At 41.0% G+C, this 22,982-nt stretch overlaps 1 protein-coding gene across 8 annotated transcripts in view; it reads right to left on the minus strand.

Moving 5' to 3' along the window:
• Positions 1 to 22,982, minus strand: part of nrxn2a (neurexin 2a) — a 359,408-nt gene that overhangs the window by 280,465 nt on the left and 55,961 nt on the right. For all 8 annotated transcript variants that reach the window (XM_058415329.1, XM_058415328.1, XM_058415327.1 and 5 more), the window contains exon 2: positions 15,846 to 17,051. In XM_058415329.1, the coding sequence (XP_058271312.1) occupies positions 15,846 to 16,566 (721 nt within the window). In that variant the 5' untranslated portion in view covers positions 16,567 to 17,051. The remainder of the gene's footprint in view (positions 1 to 15,845; positions 17,052 to 22,982) is intronic.

The raw sequence follows: 22,982 nt of genomic DNA on the forward strand, positions 1-22,982 counted from the left end.
GATATATGTGTCTTTGCATAATTGCAGGTTTGGTTGTTAAACTCAAACTGGATTTTTACTGGCATTTTATTCTACTGAATTACCATCTTACATTTTATTCTGCAATTCACTGCAATTTGTCCTCTGCAAATGATCCAAAATGCAGCTTTGCGACTTGTTTTCAACCCACACCACCCCACTGCTGCTCCTCCACTGGCTTCCTGTAGCTGCATCAGATTCAAAACACTGATTCTTGCCTACAAAGCCAAGAATGGAGGAGCTCCCTCTTACCTCAAAGCTCTTATTACTCCTCACACTGCACCTGGCTCCATCAGATCTACTAGCATTGCTCCACTGGTCCCACCATCTCTCAGGGTAAGAGGTAGGTATACATCAAGACTCTTCTGTGTTCTGGCACCGAGTCCTTTGTAGTTTACTGTATTGTACAGACCTGTTTGCACATATGCACTATGAAGTAGTGCTGTGTAGGTCTGTGTTGTGTACTTAGTAGTGTGTTGTGTCCTGTAGATAGCAGCATGGTCCTAGAGGAACCTTGTATCATTTGCACCAGCTGTATATGACTGAAATGACAAAAAGGCTTCTCGACTTCTTGCCATGACACTTTCGCACGTCTCCTTGGGGCACATGCTTTTGCAAAATTGTAGACACTAGGGGTGTTGGGTTGCAATAAAAAAAACTTTGGTACCAACACTCAAGGATTTTTGGATGCATGACATTTCAGCAAGCAGACATTCCCACGAACGAGAGCTTTAAAAAGTTCAGAAATATAGCGCAGCTGTGAAAACAACCCAAAACAGCCTGAGCTTGCTGTATCTTGCTATATGGAATATATTTAAATGCCACACCCAGTCTAAGTGCAGGTACTCAGTATCACTTTGCATAAGTGTTTTCGCAAAAAAACTTTAAAAAGCTCATAAGTGCCTCTCTGTGAAGTCCTGCTGCAGCTCTCAGGCAGAACACGCTGCTCTAAAAATTCATGCGCTGCTCATTTATGTCGTAAATCAAGCCAAACACTGAATGTTAGTTTCATTATACAGAGTTTAGAGGCCCCTTTATAGGAGACGATTAGAATGATCGGAGTCTGGAATAAAGGGTTCTTCGACGGGCTTAGAGATGTGATTAAAGCAATAAATATTAAAGGCTGAGACGAAGGCTCACTGCAGGATGCGTTAGAAGACGTACGTTTAATCGTATCGGTAAGTACGGCTCGGGTCGCCTTCATAAAAGCATCCTTTACTAAGAGGTGGTGTTTGGATGTGATGACGGCGACTGATGAAAAGAAGGAAGAGACCGGAGGGACAGCTGCGGGCTTGTTAAATGACAGGATGACGCTCTCGGTAAGACAGAGACGCATACAGCTGCTCGGCGCAGCAGGCGTGAAGAGCTCGGGTGTGGAGGAATCACAGTATCATGGTGGCATGGTGGTGTGAGTCATATCAGCGTTGCTTGTCGGTGGCTGCTGAGCTATTGTGATAATGAGAGGAAAGTGGCTGTGAGGAGGATTGTGCTCCGGCTCTTAAAGACGACGGCCGGTTAGGACAACATTAAAACACTAATGAGGACACTCCGGAGACTCTCACACACTTTACCCGCTCTGAGCATGGCTGCTCTTCGCCCAATTAAGGATCAATCCGTGTGAATGCTATGTCGTACGAATACAAATACCAATGTTAATACCGCACCCGTCGTGTCTTACTGAGATCCAAAATATGATGCTTGTGACACCTCGGTGCCTGTACCAGCAGGATTTACGAGCTGAAAGTGCTGACCCAGAAGCTAAGTGTCCCCTCTGTGCTGATCGAGCACAAGCGATCCAGAAGCCTCACATGGAAAAGCTAAATCAGCTAATACCTCACATGATCTCCTTCTCTGAGTAAACACATGTAAAAATAAACAATAGTGTATAAAGTCCTCACTAACCAGCCATATCACTGCACTTAGAGTTTGGTTTTCAGTTCAATCCATATATTTTTTTATTTTTTTTAATTTCAACTAAGCTAAACTTGCTGTAATCACCACCACCGCAACATCTTGCTGACTTGAAGGTTGCATTTATACAGTACCCCCCATGCTCCCTCGTCTTGTCACAGAATAACTGCTATTACACATGGTATCATGATGCTTGCCTGTTATTACACATGGTATAATTATGTTATTACACATAGTATCATGATGCATAGCTGTTATTATATGGAGTATAATGATGTGCAACTATGTTATTACACTCGGTATAACAATGTTCTTACAAATTGTTTCATGATGCATAACTACGTCATTACACTACGTATAAATGTTATTACATATAGAATCATGATATGTAACAATGTTATTACACTTCGTTCAACTGTTATTACAAATAGTATCAGACACATAACTATGTTATTACACATGGTATAACTGTTATTACACAATGTATCATGAGGCATAACTGTTATTACACATAGTATCCTGATACATAACTATGTTATTACACATGGTATAACTTATTACACATAGTATCATGATGTGTAACTATGTTATTACACATGCAGTAGCTACAGAATGTATCGAAAGGAAAGCAGCACATTAATTGATGTTTTATTGATGAAAATGTTTGTATTTGCCTTATAAAATGAGAACACACTTTCATGTTTATTTATTCTTACAGAAAGCATGAAAGTAAGTGTTGTGTACTTGATACTCCGGGGTGAGTGTGCGATAATGACCTACAAAATGTCACAATGTCCTTTTCTTGAGAGAAAACATCACATTTTTGTGAATTTCCCTTTGGGACGAATCATTTAATCATTTAAGCACGGATTAATGGATCATTTTCCATTTTCATGAGATTTCTTTTTTTTTCTGAGAGTGATCACTGCTACTTTCACCTTTTCTTTAAGAAAAAACATTTTTTTTCTTGTGTGCATATGAAATAAGATTTATTTTTGTGTTTCTGTTTTTTTGTTGTTGTTGTCTTTTAAATTAATTCATTGATTTTTATTTTTATAAAGGTCCAGTCCAGGGTGCTCTGTAAGACCCTCCTACACTGTCAGGATTTATATTATTGAGGTTTCTGACTTTTTTTTGTGCTCTGGTCAGCAATCCCATGTTTTTCTGTGCAATTAGGAAGCTGTTGTGTATTATCAAGTAATGAACAAACTACGACTTTCAGCAGAGGTAACGTTTTAATGAGTTTACGACAGCAGTGGATAAGAGCGGGTAAAGAATTATGGGTATTGTAGTAAAAAAACAGCTTTGTGTGCAGTACACACTAATCCTTTCTTAGCACTTGTTGTTGTTTTTTTGCCTGTTGGAACAAACGACTGCAAATAAATGTTTCACTCTTCACCCTCATTCCCTCCTGACTCTTCGGAAGATAAAGAGAGGCAGAAAAACGGCAATTCCGTCGGAGGGACTGAAAATTGATCGTGTATCACAGAAAAGAATCCGCTGGTGAGGTTACTGTCCTGTTCATTCGTGTCTAAACATGGAACCGTCACATTCTAACGACGTTAAAGTGCCGAGATTCGCTCAGAGATGTTTTAAAGTGTGCCAAAGACCCACGCCGCCTGGTCGCCCACAGCGAGACGCTAAATCTCTTAATCACGCCATGTTTGTGCGAGCTGCCTGCTTGGCTCGAGATGTCAAGCTGCGCTAAACTGTCGGGCGGCCATAAATCACGAGGGCCGCTTTAACCTTTACAACCACTCTCCATGGCTCGCTCAAATTGGTCATGGCAAGAGAATTGCGCCGAATTAAGTGGAAGCACAAGAAGTGACATGATGACAGCGTGTGGAGCTCCTCAGACATGCCGCGGCTAAATCGGCATGCTAGGCTAACGCCTCCTGGGTTATTAGCATGACGCCGGGCTGTCATTCGGCTGAACCGGAGGGTCGCGGCTGCGATGTAGCTGTTTATTCGAAGGTGTGCTTGAGGGATAAGACAGTCGCTTTAACCTTGTCTTTTACACTGCGAGACATTTCGCTATTGATTACTAGCTTGATTTGATAAACACAAAGCCCTGCTGAGATTTATTCTCGCACGACGTTTAATATTTTAAATTTAAGTTTAATTGAAAAATTGAATCCGTTTTGTTGCGCTCTGTGCTTTGTTTTTTTTTTTTTGTCTTTAGCTAAAAGGCTTTGGAACAATGTGGAAATCACAGACCAAGAGAAAGCAAAGTGCTTGAGTGCACAGGGCTAGAATTTGTGCAGATTTTTTTCCCCCCAAGAACTAGAAACTAAAAGCAAACATGTCAGCATCCAACAAGTCTTTTTTTATTAAACAATGGCAGAAAACACAAGCAATATATCTGGCACAAAGCTCCCTTCTCCCACAGCGACGGAGACCGAGTATTCATTTTGACCTTGGAAGAGTGGGTGCAATAACATGCTCCGTGTTGACAGATCTACCGAGCTTACTGATATAACTCAGTTTTCCGGGCAAACAGAAAATGAAAACAGGAAAACAGGATCTTCGAGGATACGGAACGGCGGAAGGACGGAATAAAAGCCGCGTATGAATTTGAATCTTTTTGTACTGTTCTGTATGGATCTTCATCTGAATAAGCTGCGATAGAGAGATGCACAGGATTTAATGAAGGAAATAGTTGCTTACAAAAATCTGTGCTATGTAATACACGTGCTACGAGTGAAAGAAAACCTTAAAGCATGTAATATAGTCACGCATCGTCGCTCCCCTGACATGACTGATTAGTGCAGAGGTAAAGCCGAGTCCCTGTGAGCCACTCGTCTTCCCTGAAGACATCGGCGTCCCTTGAGTCTAGCAGCTAACGTACCATTCTGCAAAGACTCTGTAGAGGCTTTCGGGTCTAATGTTTCTGAAAATCTTTTACAGAATCTACTACATAGGAATAAATCATGACAGGATGTGCACTTATACGAAAATAATCACAAAGTTACTGCTACTGTCAAAACTGTTTTATTAATCTTTTCCACTAAATACACATCCTGAAGTGGTTTATTCTGACTACAGGGTTTCATTAACTCTTTTTCCCAGAGGCCAAAAATGGAGTTTGTGGTTGTTTTTGTTGTGTCCAGGTTCAGCATTGAATGTCTTTGTCATGTCACACTCCATAATGGTGGTTAATGACTCTTATGAACTCTTAGACACTCTGGACTTTAAGAATTTTAATTGTTTTATAAGTATTTATGTTGTTACCTAGCCTACTAGGGGAAATATATTCATAGAAAAGTTGCAAGAAAAACACAAATGTTTCTATCTTCAAAGTAAATGGTGATATTAAACCCATTTCTGCTCTCTGTGATGCCCCAAGTGCTTGTTCATAAGTGTCTAAAATTTGAAGGTGTTTATCTTCAACCTGTATAATTCTGGTTATACAACAGAGGGAAAAACTCTCGCAATTCAGCTTGCAATTAGAAGGATGTACTGTTACTACTAGCTGGACAGTGAAAGACCTGGGCGTAATATTAGACAGCAACTTGTCCTTTGAAAATCATATTTCCAATATTACAAAAACAGCCTTCTTCCATCTTAGAAATATTGCCAAGCTTAGGAACATTTTATCTGTATCTGATGCAGAAAAGATAGTTCATGTATTTCTGACCTCCAGACTGGACTATTGTAACGCATTGCCGCCAATGTTCTTACCAGATCAAGAAAATATGATCATATAACCCCAATATTATCATCCCTGCACTGGCTACCTGTTAAACTTAATATTGACTATAAATTAGCTCTACTTACGTACAAGGCTCTAAAGGGTTTAGCTCCCACGTATCTAGCCAGTCTTCTAACACGTTACAATCCACCACGCTCTTTAAGATCACAAAACTCCGGACTTCTGGTAGTTCCCAGAATATCAAAGTCCACAAAAGGAGGAAGAGCATTTTTGTATTTAGCTCCTAAACTTTGGAATAGTCTTCCTGACAGTGTTCGGGGCTCAGACACAGTCTCCCAGTTTAAACATAGATTAAAGACTTATCTCTTTAGCCTGGCATACATTTAACCCATCCCATAACCTTGTGCTCCAGTACATCTGATTAAATGCACACTATCATCTAGTGCTGCTAATATTATGAACAGCAGCTACGCTATTTCTGTACCATTGTTTCCCTTCTTCTACCCATCCCGAGGTATACAGAGACTGTGCCGGCTCCAGTGGCATCCGGAGATGGACCAGCTGGGTTCTGCTTTGTGAGGATTGGGGTATTGGGGTATTCAAGAATTGGGGTATTCAAAGCAACGTTGTCAACCTTATGTGGACGACAACAACCTCGTTATTAATTTACATAATATTCTACACATGCTGCATCTGCATCACACAATTGACTACACATAAATGCACAATATAATCACACACTGTCACCCAAATGAGGATGGGTTCCCTTTTGAATCCGGTTCCTCTCAAGGTTTCTTCCTCATACCATCTAAGGGAGTTTTTCCTTGCCACAGTTGCCTCAGTCGCCTCAGGCTTGCTCACTTGGGATAACATCTAGGACTTTTTGTCTGTTTATATGTTTGTTGTTTTCTTATGTTGTTTCTCATGTAAAGCTGCTTTGAGACAATGCTCTTTGTTAAAAGCGTTAGAGAAATACAACTGAACTGAAAAAACACACGTCTAAAAGAGTCCTGACTACGACTCTTTTATATCAGACTTGATGAGAAAAAAATCGATGTCGATTTCCATTCTGCCGGTGGAACAGAACAGCAGTAAAATGTTAATAAAGGTGAAGTTGAGTCATCATGATGCCAAAGCCATCATGGCCAGGATTCTGAGGTCACACTGGTCACAGTTACTGTATTGTGATTGTACCTGGCACCCCTGCAGCATTGGTCTGGTGTCAGACTCACCTGATTCTACTTGGGGATGTGGTAGCTTAGTGGTTACGACGTTGGACTGCTGCTTGGTAGGTTGTGAGTTTGAACCCCAGATTAACCGAGCTACCACTGGTTGGCCCCCTGGGCAAAGTCCTTACTGCCTTGTAAATGTTGTCACTGCAAATGTGCACGAAGAACACAACTCACTGTATATTTTATAGTTTTTATTTTGTTGCTGTTATGTTCAGTAAGGCTCCTTTTAGAGCCTTGATGGGAATTCGCACCACCTCCTACTGGTAGTCTCAGGTTCGATAGCTTGCTGCACTTCCCTGTGTACATGACAGCTTTCATATTACCAGTGTTTCACGCAAACCGGTGCATCTGTTTCAGATGAAAGTGCCAGTGTAAAAGCATCCTTAGAGATCAGAATTGGCTGTGCTCATTAGGTGGGAGGGATCGTGTACGCTCTGTTTTGTGACTGCCAGTGACACTGGCCAATCATGTTGGGGGAGAGTGTGCACATCCCTTTCCTCTGTGTGAGTTATGAGTTATTACTCCTCCCTGTGACGCTGCAGGAGCATCCGTATGAAAAGGTGAACTGTGGCTGGTGTCACGCGTCAACTGGTAGTATGAGAGGGAAGAACTGGCTTGTGGAGGAAAATTGGCCAAGACTAAATTAAAAGGAATAGTGGAATATTTTAATATGCTTTGGAATTCTTTGGTATACTTTGGAATATTTTAGAATACCCTGTCATTCTTTGGTGTACTTTGGAATACTTTAGTAAATTTTAGAATTCTCTGGAATTCTTTGGTGCACTCTGGAATACTTTAGTATTCTGGAATTCTTTGCTATACTTTGGTATACTTTAGAATACCCTGGAATACTTTGGTGTACTTTCGAATTCTTTCGTACACTTTAGTACACTTTGGAATAATTTGGGATTCTTTGGTGTACTCTGGACTTCTTTAGTATACTTTGAAATACTTTAGTGTAGTTTAGAACACTCTGCAACTATTTGGAATACTTTTAAATACTTCAGTATACTTTGGAATACCTTGGCTTCATAACAGCAATAAGAAATCGGAGAACCCTGGAACGCTTTTATTGCTGAGGAGTTACGCCTTTTCTCAGTTGTATAAAACCAATGCTTTCATTTTCTCCTATCCACCTTGGAGCTGAGGTGTAATATCCCATCCTGAAGTTTCTTCACAGTCTGTACTGTACAGGGACACTAAAGCTTGAGCTGATAAAAAAACATATAGGTCTAGTGACAGTAACCTGCGATGTCCATCACCAAAGACCCCGATGTAACTGCTGCTGCTCTTTAAATAGTCACTGAGATGCCATGAGCATTCTTTTTATAATTGAATTCTAATTCCAAACGAACCATAAGCAGAGTGACTCTAAAAAAACATCTTGTTACAGAAAGCTTCACTACACCGATGATTAATACGTTATTCATCATTAAAGAATGTCAAAAATATATCCTTCGTATATAATTAGCCTTCAATCCTTGTACAGCGTCTGCTCTGTCTATGAGCTGTTACTATAGAAATGCTAACGGATTACAGCCAGCGCTTTGGAACGGATCTGCGATTTAATTTACAGCTGGCGTTCCTGTCAGAGCTGCTCTTATAGAAAACTAATCAACACCTCCTGACCAGCCACAATCCAATTCAACAATACGGCGACGGAGGGGGAAAAAATGAAACCATCTGTTTGAAATTTCTTTTAATGACAAATTTAGCAGAATTAACATTTGTTTTTCAGAAAATAGATTTGTCACTGAGATAAAATGCATTTAGTGAGGGCAGAAAGACAACACCAAATTACATTTGCAACACTTCTAATTATTTGCTGAATAGTTGTCTTGTGTAATCTATTATTTGGAGTCCTTCATTCTGTGCCAAGAGCACTGGCAGTACTGCTGCGTGCAGTAAACGGCTAATCACCACCGGTTTGTCTCACGCGAGTCCGGAGACGACAGAATGATACCTAAACTCGCAGGCCAGTGTTTTGGCCTAGAGGAACACACAGGCTCAGTGGTGGTAGTCACTGGACTAAAAGGGAGTAAATGCAGTCCTTCTCTCTCTCACTCTCTCTCTCTCTCTCTCTCTCTCTCTCTCTTTCTCACACACACTCGTTCTTGGCAAGCTTCTCAGCTTGGAGTGTAAACCCAGACTAATTTGTGTTGATAAAAGAGACAGACTCTAAGCCTGCATTATTTACTCCTTAGGAAGGGATGGCTGTGTTCTCAGCTACCTCACCTTCCCTAAAGCCTGGCTGAATTGCACGCCTGTGACTGAGCTAACACACCGGACGTGCACATGATTCAAAGCGGATCTATTTAATGCTGATTAAATCTTCCTCTCTTTTTTTTGGCTTTCAAAACACATTTCTGGTTACATAATAAAGCAGTGGGTGGCATGGGTAGAATCGCTGCCTCACAGCCCGTGTCCCTGCTTCGATCCCTAGCTTGAGTCCGTTACTGGTTTTTGTGTGCTCTCACGCCGGTTTTCTCTGGGTTTTCTGGTTTCCTCCAACTGTCTGAAAACGTAAAGGTAGACGGACATCTGAATATAAATGAGTGCTCTGAGTGTTGCAGGGAAAAGCTGCAGGGTTTTACTGCAACCCTGATCAAGATTAAGCACTCACTAAAGAGTGATTAAATAATAAAACCTGTCCCCACCACCAACAAGTATAGTTCTTCTTCTTACTCATCAAATTCTTTTTAAATATACTTTATACAGAAAAGAAGCTACTGAAGAAAAGCTATTTCAGATATTTGACCTTGCTTTTAATGGTGGTGGTAGCTCAAGTGTTTAAGGCTCTGGGATGTTGAACAGAAGATCGGGATTCAAGCCCCAGCATTGCCAAGCTGCCACTGCTGGGCAACTGAGCAAGGCCCTTAACATTCTCTGCTCCAGGGGTGTTTTCATTTGGTGTTTTCAGTCGAATACAGGATTCGTATAAACCCTACAACCATTCAACCATCATTCTAATGACGAGATATCACACTAATGAGAATCTCAGGCTGATGGATAGACGCACAAACTGACCCAACCTGATAAGTAGTAGAGGTATTGGAGAAATCAAACACCAATCTTTTCCATTGTTACAGGATCAGTTCAAGTTTTTTTTCTCCAAGATTAAATAGACTGATTTTTACAGCCTCAAAACCAGTCCTGGCTTTCATATCAGAATCCCGTCTAGTGATAGGTCATGTCAGGTTTACTATTATTAAGCTAAATGAAAAAGTCTGACTATAAACAAAACAACAGATCAGTAAAATGGAATCTAACATCTAATCTTAAAACATGTTTGTCTTTATCAAACCCAGCTCTGCAACATACTCCGTTTGACCTTCTAGCGTGACCCAACTCGACTCAACCCTCCATTCCTCAAGATACAAGCAAGACATCCATCAAGATGCACCCAAATGGTGGAATGAACTTTTCCTTTCTGCCCAAACAGCTGAGTCACTTCCTGCCTTCAAATCTTCACCAAGCACTGAAATAAGCAGTAAAAAGCAAAAACATAGGGTACAATTTTATTGCTGCACCAAGTCATTGTGCTAAGTGCTCTCTAACAAGAGTTAGCCACGGTTATAGTCACAGGGAACACACTTTCTCCCCATTCTGAGGTCTGAACATTGACCAAAGCTCTTGACCTGAATCTGCATGAGTTGCTGCCACCTGACTGGATAACTGCAATAATAAACTGTTCCTAATAAAGTGGACAGTGAGTGAATATCATGAAAATGCTATGCTGATTTGACATTTTTGTCACCTCATCCATCACTAGATGTAATAACCTGAATTAATGTTATATAATGAGTTAAGAACCAAATTTATACTTTAGTTAAGGATAATCAGTTAAAATAATGGCATGTTATCGTAACGTGCAAAAACTGAGTTCTGGGCTTCTGTAATCTAATCATAGACTGAAATCAGGCAGCATACAAAACAGAATGAGAAGCACAATAAACGACTGGGCCTTATATAGAATTACAGAATGCAAGAAAAAATGAAATGGATCTAAATGAGAAAGCGTGGCCATCAATGTAAACGAGACAAGAACTGGTCTGAAGATGCCTTGAAGTGAAACAGAGAGTGTGCAGGTCATACATATAAAAGTGGTGCCAATCCATGTAGTGCTTTACAAACTGATAATAAACCCTCAGATCAATTCTGTATTTAACAGTGACGCCAGTGAAGGCAGACCAAATGGCACTGTAGGAGAGATATCATCTCCTGTTCTTCTAATGTTAGAAGTCTTAACAGCTGCATTTTAAACTAACAGCAGGTTAGCCGGCAATGACTGACAGAGAGGCACAATTACAGGAAATTGTGCTGTATGGGGTGTTATGGTTTGAACATTTCACAGTATGATGAACCTGGTCTACGAATGCTGGTGGTGGAAAAGGAAAAGAATGAGAATTTATACCAAAATCTTTGAGCATTTAAACAAAATCGCACAAGCAAGAGGAAATTAATGTATATTCAACCAGCCTGCCAGCCAAATGTATACATATTCATTATAATCATACGATTGCGATAATGATTTTATATAACAGTTCTGAATAACATCCACTAAAAGACGTTTATGTCACAGTGTGTCCAAACGCTCAGATCCCGAAGAAGCCACACTCGCTTTATAGCACTGTTTCATCTTCATCTGACTAGTCAAAAGTGATATTCCTGAAAAGTATTGTTTGCCAGCACTGCTGATAATCTTGGTAACCTTACAGTACATTTACAGCAATTATCCATAGCGACTTACATTCATCTCATTTATACAACTGAGCAATAATCCAGCAGTGGCAGCTCGGTGGTCCTGGGATTTCAACCACCAACCATATGAGAAGGTGTTCAACACCTTAACCACTGAGCAGCTCCTTCCCACTGTACAACCATGCAGCAATGCACAGCTCCAGCCACATCATCAAGATCGCCGAAGACACGATTCTGGTGGGTCTCATCAGCACGAACGATGAGTCAGCATACTGAGAGGAGGTGGAGGTCTAGAACCAACAACCAGTCTCTGAACGTAGACAAAACAAAAGAGACATTTGCTGACTTCGTGAGAGCACAGAGTTACCACTCTCTCCTGAACACTGACGGATCTTCGGTGGAGATTGATGGATGAACGTTAAATTTCTTGGCATTTAACTGGTGGAAAAGCTCACTTGTTTTTTTAGCTCCATCACCAAGAAAGCCCAGCAGCGTCTCTACTTTCTGCAACGGCTGAGGATCTCCCACCCCTCATCCTGTCCATGATTTATTGAGAGCATCCTGAGCAGCTGTTCGGAAATTGCACCGTCGCGGACCGCCAAGACACTGCAGCGCATCATGAGGACAGCTGAGAAGATCATCAGAGTTGCTCTTTCCTCAATCATAGATATTTACACCACACGCTGCATCCGTAAAGCCAACAGCATTGTAAATGACACCATGCAACCCTCACACACACTCTTCACCCTCCAGATCTGCTGTCTGGAAAAAGGTACTGAAGCATTCAGGCCTTCTGTGTAACAGATTCTTCCCTCAAGCCATCAGACTCCTTAATTCCCAGAGACTGGACTGACACACACATACACACAGACAGATAGATAGATAGATAGATAGATAGATAGATAGATAGATAGATAGATAGATAGATAGACAGATAGACAGACATCCCTTGTACAGTGAGGTTGCTGTAATGTTAATTTGGGGTGGGGCCAGGGTCAGACGTAGTCGAACACATTAGAGATGAGAAGCACATGTGCAAAAAATCTGGATGTAGGATCATGTTAAAATGAGTGGCTAGACAATAACAGATAACAATTCATTTTACTCTGTATTCCGGAAAAATCAGTGAGTGTAGAAAAATAACTTTAAGACATCTATGTAACAACAGCATGTGTCCTGAAGGCAGGAAGCCTAACTTATCATGTCTGGGTCTCGGTTAGATGTTCACAGATTCCCTCTTCCACTGCTCATATTGTTTGTTTTGAGTTCAGTTCTTTGCTTTGGCTTGGTTTGCTTTGCATTTGCTGCATTTTGATGCTGATTACTGGAGTCACCCTAATAAGTCATTTTCTCTCGTGTGCTGCTTATAACCACACTTTTAAAGCATGACTATAAAAGATGTTTTAATGATGGGTCATGCGCAGATACAGCTTAGCGATGGTTACAAATTGTTTGAAGCGTATATGAAGAGAAAAAAAAATCAGGCCTAAATGTGAGCCTTGAGGTACACCGGAGAAAATGAATGCAGAAAAAAGAGCACTAATCTTATCTTTCAGATGATATCATGAAGGCCAATGTGTGTGGGGACAATGCAATGATTCAAGGATAAAGTGAGTATCTCTAAAAGAATCACTGAGCTGCAACAAAACTGCTAACAAAGAGCAGGACATCACTGAACACTTTTACATTGCTATTAGCTAATGGGTTAAAAGATTTTTAAAAGCTTTTGGTTATAGGTTAAATTTTTATGCTTTGTGGCTTTTTATGAAAGATTTAAGAAGCTCCCTGAAGGACCAGTGATTTCAACAGCGTTGCACTTTTCATGCACTTTTTTTGTGTGGCTTCATTAGCCTGCCTGTGATTCATTAGCATTAGCATGAGAGATGATTTACAGGCTAGAGGACAATGTGTAATTTATCCCCTTGGCCTACTTTCCCATTCTCGTAGGGAAGGCCCACACAGTTTCATATGGACGTCTTCGGTTTGAGAGTGAATCAAACTATCAGTATCAACAATTTCATTCAGAATGTAAGCTAGGGGCGTGCTAAAGGCCAGAAAGACATTGAGCGAATTAATTCCAGCTCGTCACACGTTCTGAGATGGCGACAAATTTCCTGTGGTTGTCCACGTAATTAGCCGCTTCTGTTTGATGAGCTCAAACAACTCCATCAAGGATTTGTTGAATCAGTAGAGGGAGAAAGGATATATGGCTTGACTCTTGATTATAAGAATAATTCTCTGTTTGGTCTGTGTGTAACTCTTATGAGGGAATAATCCCTGAAGGTAAAAGGGACTTATGGCAAGAGAGAACCAATTGTTCCCCTCGACACTGTATTTTAACGGTCTAATACAATTTGCTCTTGAAACTTTGAGGGGGAAAAAACACAAATCTCCTGGTGTCAGATTCTGCGTATCTCTCTTTCTCTGAGTAAATATTTGGGCATAATTCAGAGTGTACATGCTAAATTTCTGCTTTTCTCTACACTGCCATCACCTCACTGGAGAGGAGACAAACACTTCACACACACACACACACACACACACACAGCTTCCAAATTGGTATTCTGAGGCTGATTCAAGCAAAAAGCCAAGCATGAGTCACTGCCACCATCCATACTGATTCTTCAATTAGAAAGCGACATACAGGCTGAATGCATTTCCGTACAGAGCCAAGGAGATTTATTCTTACGTTTCATACTTTCATAATGACAGTGCATTGTGACATCTCCAAAGATCTGACACACTGCTGAATGACCATAATTAGCCTCCACACAGTATGGTACCTTGAATGCTTTCTCGGGCACATGGTAACCACTCCACAGCAAATTAACATGAACCAGTCTGCTAATGTGCAACGTGTGTTCTATAGCACATATTAAATAAACTTACATGCAGAGTCTGCCTTTAAAACTGTCTGCTGTATTCTGCAGATTTAAGATGGTTTGTATTAGCAATGCACTGATAACGATAATGGCTACAGGACTCATGCCATGTTAATTTTCTTCTACGTTCCCCATTTTTACACAGAAACAACGTGATCGTAGCCTAGCGTATGCTGATTTGCTAACGAAACAAATTGAACAGGCGACATCGTGGACACATGGTGATAGAAGAAAACTGCTCTATGAGGATCTACAGCATCTTCCTACAGCACAAGTAAACTGCTAAAACGTCTTACTGTTTAAAGAGTACATTTAATAGAGAGTGTCAGGGCGGTCAACCTGACAGCACGGAACAGCGTCGGCGAGTGCAGTCGTTTAAAATAAGCACTGTGAATTGCTCCTACACAAAAGTAGAGAGAACCTGCTGCTTGTGAGAGCACTTCAGTTCAGCGAGCACTGAGCACAAGTGACACATGAACACTTCCAGGGTCTGCACTTTGTTCACCAAGCAAGGTGGAATAACACCTTCATGAAAGTAAACGTCTACAGATAATGCTAGGTGGGTGAAAATAACAGCTATTGTTGTTGCTTTTCAGCCATTATTGACAGCAAGAATTTCTAATGCAATGATGGCAGCGAAGCATACTTTACTTACAGCTGTACCGAAGCAATTTTTTTCTCCGCTGCAGCCGTACTCATTCCGAGTGAACTAACATAGCTAGCTAATACATGTCATTTACGTACCATTATAAATGATGGACCTATGAGCCGAAGAGCATGAACACGCAGGTGTGTACATTTTTGATGCAGGTTAAACTGGGAAAAACATAAACATAGCTAAAATGTGTTTTATGATTCATTTAATAATAAATAGGCTGCTCAGTATTAATATCAACAATAGTCATAGTCTGGAAAAAAGGAAAAAAAAGAAAATCAATGCATCTCTAGTTTGTGTTATAAATTCTGGTCTATCACTGGTCCATTAAAATGAATGTGTGATCCCAAAGCAGCATTTATCTCATAAACTCAAATAGCATCAGCCTGTAGACTCGCAACTCACAAGCACACTTTGTAAGGAAGCATTCAAAATGGTGTATTCAGCCATGCAACCAAATCATGAATTCACTGTAATGATGTTTTTGAAAGTTTCAACTGTAAACCTAGCCATGGGCAGAAGGCAGCTCTTCACTACAAGACTCTTTCATTATTCCAAAAAAAGCCTGGACTCCCACATGGTCTCTGCTCGGCAGTCATGCTGGCACTCCAGCTGAGCAAAGACGGAAGATAAAGGAAACACTCACCCAAATCATTAATGATAAGGAAACTCCCAAATCTGTAGAGTACCTTCAGGACCAAACAGTTAACCTGTATGGCACCATGTACTGCCTTCATGGAGATTGTCAAATGTCATGAATATTCATGTAGGCGCCTATTTCTAGCCAGACTTACCTTCAGTGCAGTACTTTCCCTTGTAGCCGGTGTTGGTACAGTCACACAGGACATCGCTCTGGTAGACGGAGCAGTGTCCTCCATTGCTACAGGGGTTCTGCTTGGTGCAAAGGTACTCCAGATCGATCTTCACACCCTGGCTGTCCAGAAGGACAGGAGCAGATTCTCCGAGCTTTAGGTTGGCGATCAGACCCCGGAACGGAGGCTCGTATTTGACGGTGCTGGAGGTAAGAGCCGAAAGGCGTACGTCGGGAGGAATTCCACCCACAAACAGGTCGCTTGCAACAACCATCTCCTTACGCTTGGATTTGACCTCGGCAACCTTGGCCTCACTGTCCACCGTCAGCGTGGTGTGGCGGTAGTTGCGCACTAGCTGCACCCGGTGCCAGCGCTGGTCGCTGACGCGTGTCTCCATGTGGAGAGTAGCGGGCTCGCCGCAGTGCAGGGCAAAACGCAGCAGCAGACGACCGTCGCTGATCAGCAGCTCCAGGAAGTCGCAGTTGCCACCGTCGTCCAGGTAAAGAAGCACGGATTCGCTCACGTTGGTCTTCATCGCAAAGCTCAGTTCACCCGTAGCGCCAGCTTCCCAACGCCCATAACGTGCCCACTGGCCTGGCAGGCCGTCAAACTCCAGTGCCAGTGATGAAGCCGCCAGCAGCAACAGCAGCACCCAGATCCGCAGTCGCCTCCCACTACACCTCCACTTCCTTGCCATCATCATTCAAGCACGCTCCTAATCCTGCTTTTCTAATGTTCCGTTTCTCCACAGCAGAGGAGAAATTTATTCCCAGCGTGGCGTGTTAATGTATTTGGCCTTTTCGAAAATAGCACTGTGCAAATAGATGGCCTCGGATTCTAAATCTCCCTAGTATCTAACGGTTTCTTTTGACTCGATTCTCCATCCTGATTTTTCTCTGAGTATTTCCATGGAAGGATACATTTAGGAAAAGTCCTCCAAAATCCAAGTCAGTCTCAAAATATTACTCGATTCCACATGTTCAGTTTGCAACACTGCACATTTAGATGAACTACGAATTGGGTTTCATTCGCTGTTGGTTTGTTCGCAGTCGGTAAAGCAGTTGGAACGCATGACTTTCATTAACTCCTCTACTGTTCCTTCCAGAGACGGTCTGCCAATGTTCCTCTGATCAAAGACACATCACAGCGGGGATAGATGCCATTACCACAATCCTCTGTTGCCCAGGCCTGTAAAAAAGCAAGCAAATAACATGTTAAATCCTCATTAGTATCTATGGATAAACACTGAAAAACCAGCAAAGCAAAGTAATAATAGATCAAAAAAATATCATTTGGTATTCCTGCCACGAATCCTTTCATTAGCCATATTATATGTTTGATCAAATGGACAGCAAAATATCTATTCTAGTCCATACTATTAGAAGAAGAAAAGAAGAAGAAAAAAATCAATGGTTAATATTATGTTTCACACAGAAGTGTAAATGTTCACAGTAGAGATGCATACTCTGCTCATTTACTCATTCCCTTATTAAAATGAGAAAAATTCCAGCGTCTGATACCAAGTGACTCTATGTGACATTGTACATTGTCACACTTATGAACAGAACACACAAAATGACTGACAACCTGGATGCATCTTAATTAACAACGGCAAACAAAGCAATGCTTACCGCACACCATGCTCTTTTTAACAATAAATGTAGCCAGGTGAAAATTCCTATGTCATTTAAAATGTGTCTACCTGAGTCCGAAAGTATGCCAAGTGAGTGCCAAGAAAAAAATATATATGCGTAAAGTCCCATGAAATGCGTACACACGAAGGTATTCATGAGCATATAGTAGTAAAGCAAACATGCAGAGAAAGTGTTATATAGAACAGTTGAGTTCAGCGAGCACTGAGCACTTCCAGGGTCTACGCTTTGCTCGGTTTATTTTGATCAACATCATTGCATCAACCTTCTGAAAACAACATCCCAGAATCCAAATGATATCATGTCCTATGCTCGGGAAGGACTTCAAGATGGCGACAACTAGAAAGGAAAAACATTTCAAAATCAACTCGCATGAGAAATGGATCTCGAGCACATGAGCACTTTTCAGGAGTCAATATGCAAAGCAGGAAAACATAAAGAGAGCTAAATAACATCTCAGCTGGTGTCTCCGACTGTACTCGTACTCAGTCTGAAGAAAGGGTACAGTGAAGATCACAGGTTTTGCAAATTTCCATGAAATTATGCTGAATATTCATCATCCACTGCATGCTGAGTTTTTTAAACATGAACACTGCAACTTTTTTTTTTTTTTAATGTTCTAACTGACAGGTAACATGTAGCTTGCATACAGGGTCAAATCATGGCATCCTGCTTCGGGCTAAGAAGAATAACAAGTCAGAAAGTAAAAAAAAATCTTCCAGACCAATCTCTGATGGACTTTGAGAAGAAATCGAGGCTGTACAATAACCTCAGCTTCACACACCCTGAGAAATTAACTCCATCAAACTAATTGTGAGTCTTATTTCTCATTTGCTGAAAAATTAATTACTGCAATCAGGCACAATACTTCTCTAAAGACCTTGAAAGTGATAAAAGCAGCTTTTCTGTCTGTCGACTGTGGTGTCTTCTCCTCGGGGGATAACTTTCCAGCAAGAGCGGTTGAATTTTTCTTTTTCTTTTTTTTGCACTGGTTGTCTAAAGCGTTCTCAGTCTAGAAATTCAGGGGAAACAATGAAACAGATGTGATGTATCTACAGAATGTCGTCCCCGTGGAAAGCTCTGCATTTTGTGGAGGACTTAGTAACTATTAATGTCTTTCATGGAGCCTGCAGAGTGTACATCAGCTGTTCTGCACAAAAGAAAAGGGGTGGGAGGGGAAATGAGACACTTCCAGAATAATTGGAATGAAAAGTAGTTCAATTTAGATCAGATTGCCTCCTATGACAGTCAGTCCTTTGCCAATTCAGATATATCATCCATGTAATTTCTTTTTTTAACACAGGAGATGAGCAGTGGGTTACATTTTCTCAGGGATTATAAACACTCAACAGAAAGCCTGCAAAAAAACCCCTAAAAAACAAGGCATGTTGTATTGAACACACAAAGCACCACGTGTAAAGCATGACTTATGCTTCGCTTTTCCTTCGTACCTCATCCAACACCAGCCAATGTCAGCACGCCTTCACTCGGCGTATTTCTCATTTGGAACTGAAGAGATATGGCCTTGTTAAACATAATGTACATTTTAATTACGGCTATGTTAGGATTCCAAATAGAGACAAATCCCATCCTTGTGCCTTCTCTCGCTCGCTCTCCCCTTCTGCTCAGTCTTTGTCATTAAGGTCATTATCTGCCCTTGAGCATGATGCATCACTTCATCATGGAGCATAATGATGAGCAGAGCCGGGGAGCCAGACCTAACAAACCGTTCTGCGTGTTTTCCTGTAGTCATGGCGGTGCAAGTCTTCTGTATGGCGCCGTTGCCAGGGCTGAAATAATAATATATAACCAGATATTCAAAGAACAGCGTCTTTCAACATAATTAATTTCTAATATGTCTGTAGAGTGTGTGATTACCATGGCGAAGAATTTCAGTGTGTTTCACGGTGCTGAGAAAACAAACGGAAACGCTGGCTACCCAAAATATCCAAGATACCCAAGATATCATGATTTCTTAATACAGTTTTCATTTCTTTACTTAATTTTTTTTACTTAAATTTTAGTTTTAATTAAAATGGTCATTTAAATATATTTTTATTGTTATACTGGCAGAAATGTTTTCCGTCTTTTTCCTCCATTTATTTAATTTTTTTTCACTGTTGTTCTATATACAGACTTAAAATAGTTTTATTTTTTATGTGATATTGGCAGAAATGTTTTCCTTCTTTTTCCTCCATTTTTTTAAAATTGTTGCTTATTAAAATATTATTTTTAAAATAAATGCAGGAAAAAAGAAAATGGCAAATTGCAATTCAACTGAAAATGCATTTAATTCCACACAAATCCCCTGTCCAACATCAAACCCACCCACCCTCAACCCTAGAGATCAATAATGTCAGTCAATCCATCAACCTCTTCATCCATCCATCCATCCATATAATCCACTCACAAAACCTACTTAATCCACCCTCAACCTACTCACCGAGCCCAGGCACCAATAAGTAATAATGGATGGGTGAGACTTCAAATATTAATTACAAAGTGAAAATAAAATTAATTACAGATAAACAGATGGACAAACAGACAGACAGACAGTTAGACAGATAGATAAAAAGAGAATGAGAGAGAGACAGAGAGAGAGCGAGAGAGAGAGAGAGAGAGAGAGAGAGAGACAGACAGACAGACAGACAGACAGTTAGATAGATAGATAGATAGATAGATAGATAGATAGATAGATAGATAGATAGATAGATAGATAGATAGATAGATAGATAGAGAATGAGAGAGAGAGACAGAGAGAGGGAGAGATAGAGAGAGAGGGAGAGATAGAGAGACAGATAGGCAAGCGGACAGACAGAGAGACAGACAGACAGACAGACAGATAGATAGATAGATAGATAGATAGATAGATAGATAGATAGATAGATAGATAGATAGATAGATAGATAGAGACTGACAGACGGAGAGAGAGAGACAGATAGATAGAGAGACAGACAGGCAAGCGGACAGACAGACAGATAGATAGATAGATAGATAGATAGATAGATAGATAGATAGATAGAGAGAGAGAGAGAGAGAGAGAGAGAGAGAGAGAGAGACAGACAGACAAACAGACAGACAGACAATACTCAATACTGTGAGATTTTTGTGTTAGAGTTATGATATGATATTTTTGCCATGTTGCCCACCCCAATGAATTGCAACAATAAACTTTTAAAGTGATGGATAGATGAAAGATTATGCAAACTATGCCCTGGTCACTCATTTTCTTACATTTATACTTCTGACATTTGACAGACACCCTTATTTAGAGTGACATACATTTCATCTCATTTTATACAACTGAGCAACTGAGGATTAAGGGCCATGCTTAGAGAGGCCAGCAGTGGCAGCTTGGTGGACCTGGGATTCAAACTCACAACCTTCTGACTGGTAGGCCAACACCATAAGACCATTACTGTAGAGCCTCAGAACTGCTACTGTAATCATAAAGACTATGATAGACTGAACATACTGCATTCTTTAGACTTCACAGTATTCACTAATGGTTTACTGTATAATCTCACTATCATAAAGAAGACCTGAGTCCCACTGGAGTCTGGTTCCTCTACGTTTTTTCTTGCCAGTCTCACCTATGGCTCGCTCATGACGTAAATCGAAATCTACAACCGGATTTCTGTAAATCTTTTTTTTTTTTTCCAACAGTGTGACTATACACCCACAAAATGGAATTGGGTTCAAGGAAAGTCATTCACACAAGCAGCTATTGATTGTGTTTCTCGGTACGTTTAAATTATTGTCCAGGGTAATCGCACATACATTACAGATGAATGCAGAAGATAAAAAAAATAAATAACAGCAACCTGCAGAGTCCCTTTAATGTGCTGATCACACCTCTCTTCCAAAATCAATATTTCGGAATATAAGATGCCAGATTTGCAATAACAACACGGTGCAGAAGCTAAGCAGAGGGATGCGATGAGATAAAAACGCTCCCACAGCGGGCATGTAAAAATCTGGACCTTTGCAAACAGACACCTCCTGAAGAGGTACAAGAGGCTCCTTTCATCCAGTTTCTACTTAAAGATCACACATGGATTAGTCGATTTATTTTCAATTAACAATCGCAGGGCTGCTTAACATTCCTTCCTCTCTCTGTTCATATTAATTAGATGAATCAAATCTGCATGATTAAAAAACAAAGGGTTCCTCAGCCACCCACATGCCACAAATGACAGTTCCAGAGAGATGTCTCCTCGCTAAGCGTTCCCTGAACAGACTCGAAGTGTGAACAGCAGATGTACGCACCATCCTGCTATACAGCCAACTGACGTAAAGTAGGGGATCTGTGCTCTGGCAGAAAAGGTAAGTATCCATTCAGCAGCATGACCAGAGACAGAACCTGGAGCCAGCTTCACCGCTGATGTCCTCCAGTCACCCGGTTTTGGATGGGAGATCAGTAGTGCAGCTTAAAAAGCATCTGAAATCCCATTTAACCATAAAGGGGTCAGTGAGAGCAAGCTCAAAGCAGACAGTCCCAGATGATTCGCCTAACCCGACCTGTGTGTCGTGATGGACGAGTTCAAAGACAAAGAGTTCAGACTGGAGTGCAAACTCTTTGACTTGGCTTTGGCTGTCTGACCCAGACTGGAACCTTTTCTTCTTTCTTTACAGCCCACCTGCCCTCTTACACCAGAAGCTCTCAAAAGACCTGCACTGTGGTACAGTCTAAGCTCTAAGGTTAAAAAGCCACTAAGTAATTCTGTATTGACAATATAATCTTGCTGAATATGCAGGACACTGGTTTTTAGTAAGTGCATAGAAAATACTGTATTTTTTAGCATTATGTTGAAGGGGCAGTATAGCAGAGCAGGTACTCAGTGGAGTTCAGAAGATCGATTTTAGAAGTTCAAATCCAAACAATGCCTGGAGTCAAGAGAGCAAAACTGGCTATTCTGTGTAGGCAAGAGGGATGGCCTTATGCTCTTTCTCCCTGTCAATCACAGCAACACTAGATTATGGTTGCCATAAAGCTCATGAATGTATAAAGGGCAGATAGCACTTTTTTCAGTGTTTTACTTTGCCTTGTGTATACAGGGTGCTGGTGGCTCAGTGGTAGGTTTCTTGCCCACCTTGTGGAAGGCCTGGGTTCGATTCCCAGACAGTGCCCAAACCCTGGCCACTGGATGCAGTGCTGGTCCCAAGGAAGGCGTAAAGCCTGTGCCAAGTTGTCGTGGTGACCTCTCACACACATAGGGAGCAACTTAAAGATCAACAAGTTTGCCTTGTGTATGAGCAGCAGTATGAAATGATGCAGAAGATAGCTTCATGTGTTTATAAGGAATCACATGTTCACTCAGCTTCAACAGTTTGTAGCTGTTGTGTGATAGGGAGGCGTTACCTAATGGACGGGAATAGGCTAACAATGAGGTTTTTGCAAACAAAACGTTTAGCCTTTTTATTATGGGAGTTGAACAAGGGTCTCTGGTGTTCTAGGAGCAGGATC

This window comes from Hemibagrus wyckioides, linkage group LG18, assembly GCF_019097595.1.
Source record: "Hemibagrus wyckioides isolate EC202008001 linkage group LG18, SWU_Hwy_1.0, whole genome shotgun sequence".
Taxonomy (NCBI): Eukaryota; Metazoa; Chordata; class Actinopteri; order Siluriformes; family Bagridae; genus Hemibagrus; species Hemibagrus wyckioides.